This window comes from Gavialis gangeticus, unplaced genomic scaffold (assembly GCF_001723915.1).
Source record: "Gavialis gangeticus isolate Ggan-Ray unplaced genomic scaffold, GavGan_comp1, whole genome shotgun sequence".
NCBI lineage: Eukaryota > Metazoa > Chordata > Crocodylia > Gavialidae > Gavialis > Gavialis gangeticus.
In genome coordinates this window covers 12,565,123-12,571,350 of record NW_017728964.1, presented here as the reverse complement: position 1 = coordinate 12,571,350, position 6,228 = coordinate 12,565,123, and the positions used below count along the sequence as shown (strand labels likewise).

The 6,228-nt window shown below is 51.4% G+C and overlaps 1 protein-coding gene across 1 annotated transcript in view; it reads right to left on the bottom strand.

Annotated features, from left to right (window-relative positions):
* Nucleotides 1–5,037, bottom strand: part of RHBDF2 (rhomboid 5 homolog 2) — a 23,765-nt gene extending 18,728 nt beyond the window's left edge. Inside the window, exons 1-5 of the mRNA XM_019503041.1 lie at nt 4,863–5,037; nt 4,073–4,200; nt 3,074–3,266; nt 2,480–2,692; nt 1,451–1,579 (exon numbers count right to left, since the gene is read on the bottom strand). Of these exons, the coding sequence (XP_019358586.1) occupies nt 1,451–1,579; nt 2,480–2,692; nt 3,074–3,266; nt 4,073–4,200; nt 4,863–4,994 (795 nt within the window). The 5' untranslated portion in view covers nt 4,995–5,037. The remainder of the gene's footprint in view (nt 1–1,450; nt 1,580–2,479; nt 2,693–3,073; nt 3,267–4,072; nt 4,201–4,862) is intronic.
* Nucleotides 5,038–6,228: the final 1,191 nt, after the last annotated feature.

Sequence of the window (6,228 nt, the reverse complement as noted above, 5' to 3'; positions counted from 1 at the left end):
CCCAGCCAGCATTGTAGCAGATTGGGAGTGTAGCATTCTCAGCTGGGTCAAGCATTGATGCCTGTACTGCTGCAAAAGCTCTCTGGGGGAGGAAACATGTCACATCACAGGTGACCATACCAATCTCAGAGCTAAAATCAAAGGGCATCAGCAAGAGCGAGCCCACAAGCAGGCAAGGGAGAGTGGAGATGTGGACTGGACTTAACCAATCTTCTAGCCATCGCAGCTAGAAAACCAAATCTGTGAGTTTGTAAGAAAGCCCCAGGTTCTCTGTTACTTTAAGATAAAGGCAGCCCAGCCAGGGGGCATTACAGGGCAGGCAGGGGACAACTGGGCTAATGAGGCAATTAGCAGCCAGCCCAGGCAGTCACCTGACCAGAAGTAGGCAGAGCCCTGGTAGTACATAAGTCTGGGGTTTGGGCTGGCAAGCCAGTCTGGGCCTGCTTGCTACAAGGGTAGGAGCTCCTGCCCAGGACAGGCTCCCAGGGATGCTGGTCTGATTGCTGCCTGTGGAAACACGGAGGCCCAGGGAGCTACAAGGAGCCAGGCTGGGAGGTATGCAGCACAAGGGTAAAGAAGGCTTGCCCTCTTAAAAAAAGTACAGAGGGCTGCTTTCTCTGTTGTTGTTAAGTTATAGCCTGGGGGCTTGTTTACTTTATCATTTGTACCAGCAGTTTCGGGTTGGGACTATAGGGGTGGCAGGAGGTCCCATTAGTGCCCAAGGGGCAGGCTCAAGGCTCGAGCACTTATTTAGCCCATAGTGGATGAAGAGCGCAAGGTGCAGCAAGCCAGGGGACTGCTGATGGAAGGGACAAGCAGAGCTAGAACCATAAAGCCAAGTCCAATTCAGTGGGTCCAGGCTAGAAAGCCTAGTGAGAATAAAGGAGGCCGAAGCCCCAAGCCCCACACGGGGAACAACACTGCAGTAACACCTGCAAGGCATGGGGCATGGTAAAGGGGAGAACTTGGAGCCATGCAATTAGCCCTTAAAGCTTGAGGTGCCCTTTGGTGGCACAGTTACAGAGTGAGGCCCAGCAAGGGGCCTGAGGGCTAGTGAAGCCCAGTGAGGGGCCTGGGTGCAGACAGAGACCAGCAGGGTCCAGTTGGACTGAGGCCACACAAAGGCCTGTGGGCAGCCTCCCTATTCATTTATATTGCCATTAAGGCATGGCAGGAGAGGCAGGAAGGTGCCCTAGGGGCAGAGTAGGACACGATCACGGAAACACAAGGGGGTGTCACAGCTACCCCTGGAACCCCAACACGTTAGAGTTCAAACCCTGCCCCCCAAAATCCAACCAAAGCCTACAGACAGGAGTTAGGACAGAGTCAGCCTCGGGTCTCTGAGGACTCCCTGATGCCTCCTGACTCATAGGGCTGGATATGTGGATTGCGAGGCAGGCAGAACTTGGCTCAGAGGGGTCAAGCTGGGCCGTCATGGAACCTTGCTTGCCTTACTGAAGAAGGAGGAGTCCAGTGTGTCTGCTGCATCCGCTGCATCGTCATCCAGGAAGCTGGGATACATGAAGCTCCGTTTGGTAGTTCTTTGTTTTGGTGCCAAGGGCTCCAATGCAGAACGCCCCTTTTAAGGGAGAACAAAGAAAAGCAATGGGTAATGAAGGAAAAAAACGACTCCAGTATTTGCATAGAGGTCAGCCCTGGGGCTGCAACTTATGTGCATAGGTTCCCCCAGAGAAGAAAGACATCAATGCTTTAATCTTTGATTAAAGTATTCTGGAGCATTTCACCTACCTCCTGCAGCTCCACCAGCATCAACTGACAGTTATTCCATAACATGCATCGTTACCCCAGTGACACCAGCCCCACAAGCACCTTTATTCTCAAGTGGTTAAGCTTACACTGTGATGACTGAAGGTGAGCCCAGCCATTGTCAACACAATACACTTCTGTGTTCTGACTGTGCTAGAACTAGCAATCATACTAATTAACACATGTCAAGACACCTCTCAAAGAATGACAGCCACATAATCCAACTACACTGCAAACCAGTTTTCTATAGCTGGTGGGAGCAGGCTTTCTCCAAGATGAAGATAGCCTGCTGCAGGACCCTGCAGAACCCTCCCTCCCCCACCAAAAAAAGGAGCATGGTGTTTAAGGTTGCCATCTGATGCTGATCTTCCATTTTCACTCAGCCACCCAACTTCTCTCACCAAAATTCTGCTCTGAAAAAAGGGAATTGAGGATGCGCTGAAATCTGCAAACCAACATTTTCCTATTATCATGAGGAAAAGTGAATTTGGAGGCCTGTAAGTAAGTCCTCAAGCAAGACCTGGCAAATCAAGCATTGTAGGGAAACCGCCCCCCCTCAAACAAACTACACTCACTGCATTTGAGACCCCTGGGGCAACCCTAGATGACACCAAGCCCAAGTGGAGATCTTGGTCTTCGTAACACAGACATGCAAGTCCAATACTCTGAGGGAATGTCAGCAGATGGTACCATGTTACCACGCAGAACTCACTTTAATTAGAGCTGCAGCTGCCCTGAAGCTCATACGGGCGACAGATTGCCTCTTTCTTCGGGGCAAACGCGCATAGCCCGACCGCACACTGTTGAATGATGCCAAAGAGATGACTCCTGGGGTCAAGGGTGGTAGAACCGGGTGAGGGGTCCGAGGACGATCAACTTCATCTGGATGCCGAAACGGACGGCCCCTGGCCAAGGGGTCTACAATCTTAAAAATTACACATAGGAGAGATGCTGGAGTCAATGAACAAGCCTGGACTGTTAGCTACATGTGTAAAAGGAAAGGGAAGAAGAAAAGGCAGGTATATATTTTGCAAGTAGATCCTAGTGTAAATGGGCCTTCTGTTGGGATTGAACCCAGAACCTTTGATTGACAAGCCAGAGCTGCTACTGCTGATACCACAAGGTCACTCTTAGATGGTATTTTGGGCAATACTTAGAAGAAAAAAAAACAAATTATCCTAATGGAAGACACTGGCCACCTTGCTACCCCTTGCTACACTGCAGCCTGGAGGGAATGGCCCAGATTTGGGGTCTGTTTTAACATTCAGATGAGAGTAAGGCCAGGAAAGGCCCCTGAAGGTCTTACCTTGGGCATCTTGGATGGCTTTGGTGACTCGGTGCCTTGGAAGGAGGGCACCTCCTGGCTGGGGAGCTCCAAGTCGCGGTAAGGGGCCTTGAGCTTGCCATACCTCAGGCTGCAGTGCTGCAGGCTCTTGCGTTGCCAGTGTTGTCGCTTTCCTTCCCAGTCGCTGCTGACACCAAACCAATCCGCCGTCCCCCTGGAGACCCCAGGTGAGACAGAAGTCATTGCTCAGCTGAAACAGTCTGCATGCCACAGCCTGCACAGGCTAAGCACATGGGGAGTGAAAAGCTAAACAATGAGGGCCACACAGTCCCTACAATACTGCCCATGACTTGGCACTGTGCCTATCTAACATCTCCCTTACATTCCTTTTACTGTTTACAGATTTACAAAGCAATGTAGAGCTGATTGCAACTGGGCTCTAAGGGACTATAGGAGGTAACTGCTCAGTTTGGCATAAGCAGTGCTCAGATCCCGTTTTTCATATGAATGACATGAGTGCGGTGATAGTAGCTCAGTCGCTTTATCAAGGCCACTCACCACCCCCAGCAGAAGTCGATCTGCAGCCTCTGCCCCAACTCCACCCTGCCAGGATGGGTTGGCTCCCTAAATGCCATCACCACTGACGGTGGCAGAGCACCAGGCAGACCTTGCCAGCATGATGCAGAAACAGAAGCACAACCCACCGTGTGAAGTTTTACACAAGTCCTGGTAAAAAACTCTCATCCCCAAGAAGTGGCTCTGTGCTGAAAAGGCAGCTGTTCTAACCCTAATTAGGGACCCTTGAATTGTTCCCAAAATAGGAATTGTCCATACGAAAACAAAAATAGAGGACATTAGCTTCTCTGGTATACAGCTTCAGACTCCTGCTGCCTGGTACCTCAGTACTGCGCCTGGAGTCGAAGCAGAGGCCATCTCATGAGAAGCAAGGAATTATTCCCCTCCTCTCAACCCAGTGCACCCAAGCACTGGCTGATGCCCTCAGCGCTGCACACCACTTACTTGCGAATGCTCTGTGACAGGGAGGTCTGTCTGCGGAAGCCAGGCTGTCTCTCTAAGGGACTGTCATCTCTCCTCCCTCTGGGTTCTTGCAGGCTCACGCTCTTCTGATACACTGGGACTTTGAGAGGCTGGAAAGCACAGTAAGCTGTTAGGCGAGCCGCGCAGGGGAGAAGAATACATCTCTGGACAGCACAAGTCACTTGGCCCCATGCTGCTCAGCCAGCTGGGTAGTAGCTAAGCCTGATTATGGTCTCCATCGTAGCTGAAACATTAGGGGGTGCCCAGAGGAGACCTGAAGTCTGAACTTGAATAGCTGCATAAAAGCATGACTGCAGGTGTCCTCTTTGCATAGGAGCTGCACCTCCAAATGCAAAACTGTGCCCTTTCCCCATCCACCTGCCTTTCAGCAGCACGGCACCCATGTAATAATATCCCACGGTGGTTTCTTGGGGAGAATGACTGCTCGCAGCCAAGGGCTGAAGAGATCAAGTGCGCTTGCTGTGGTCAGGAGGAAACCACTGCTAACCATCTCACACTGGCTAGAAGCCCACCCCTGGGAGGCTATAACTGCTGACACATACCACCCCAGCAGGCAGTTGGACAGCAGCCTGGAGAACACGACCATTGGTCGTGCTCACATGGGTGTCCTCCCATTCCTTAGGGGAGACCCTATCCACCAACATGATGACCACAGTAAAGAAAAAATGCTTTCCCACCTCAAGGGTTGCTGATGCTTAGCAGGTTAATCAGCCAATTGGAGCCTGGATTTGATGCCCCTGTGCACGCTTACCACTTTCAGGCTGCTGTCATCTTCTGTGGGCACTGGTGGAATCGTGATGGAGAGGTTGGGAGGCTTCTTGCTCTGCAGGCGGCTACTGCTGCTGCTGGAGCGGCTGCCCCCGTTCTTATCGCTGGACGACATCTTGAGCAGGAGGAGCTAGGCAGGCTGAAGGAGGAAGGGCGGTGGGGGAGGAGGGAAAAGAGAAGGGGAGAACATAAGTTAGTCCATAGATTTTTGGGTCAGCGTTGCTGACTGCGCAGGGGTGGGTGTCAATCAGTCCCCTCTCCAGGGAGGAGGCCAGGTAATGGCTGTGATGCCCATTCCATGGATTTATCGCAGTCCCTCCCTCACCGCCTGCTGCAGAGTAAGCAGATACACGCCAGAGCCCATCAGAGAAAGTATTAACCATTAATGGTTCTTAGTGCTGCAGAGATCCTGGCACTTCTTTAAGTGCTTCTCCTGCCACCACGAGATGAATGCAGACTAGTGAGGGCCTCCACTTTGCCCCCACCCTACGAGAGATCAGCATTGTACACCTTGAAGTCTACCTTGCAGAGGGCCTACATACTACCCAAATATCACAACAGCTTTCATGAGCTCTAAACCAGCCTCATTTAACAAATGAAAGAAGCCAAATCATCTGCCCAAGGCAGGAAGTCAATGGAATAAAAAATCCCCAGTTCCCAGGCCCTTCTTCCAAGACCTTCTGCAGCTTGACAGTGCTGTGGGTCTCAGGACACCTGCTACTCCCAGCGGTCCAAGTTGTGGCGCTGCCCAGAAAGGCTGTATGTTGCTCACTCCAGGCTTTGAAGATGCTTCCCTCTAGTCCAAGCCACTTGTCTCACTTTGTTGGCTATGCACAGCCCAGGAGCTGAAGGCCCAACAGATTCCCTGATGCTGTTTCACTGCCCAAGAACTGCGCTTACTCAGCACAGGCCACCCATTAAAAAAAACCCCAAAACCCAAAAATGGAGCCCCTGTTAGCCCAGAGCAACTGAAGCTGAACAAGAAAACTATTTGCAGACCATGGCACCTGTTGGCCAAGGGGATGCTCTCCCAAGTGCTGCAGTGGAAGCACGCAGTTGGCAAGGTTTTGGAGAGCAACGTAGTTATGTTGAAAACAGCCCTACACTAGTGGGGAGAAGGACTAGATGATCAGAAAAGCTTCGCCATCCTTGGCTTCAAAAGGTACTCAAAACCCGTAGGCCAACAAAGCAAGTCCAAAAGGGAGCATGAGAGTGGTTTTACCTGGAGCAACCTAAGAGAGACAGAGAGAGAGAGAATGAATCATCCCTTCTGCCCTGATCTCTCCAGAAAACAGAGGCCAACTTGGCTAAAAGGAAGTGGGTCTCAGTGCCAAAGCCTGTCAGCAAAC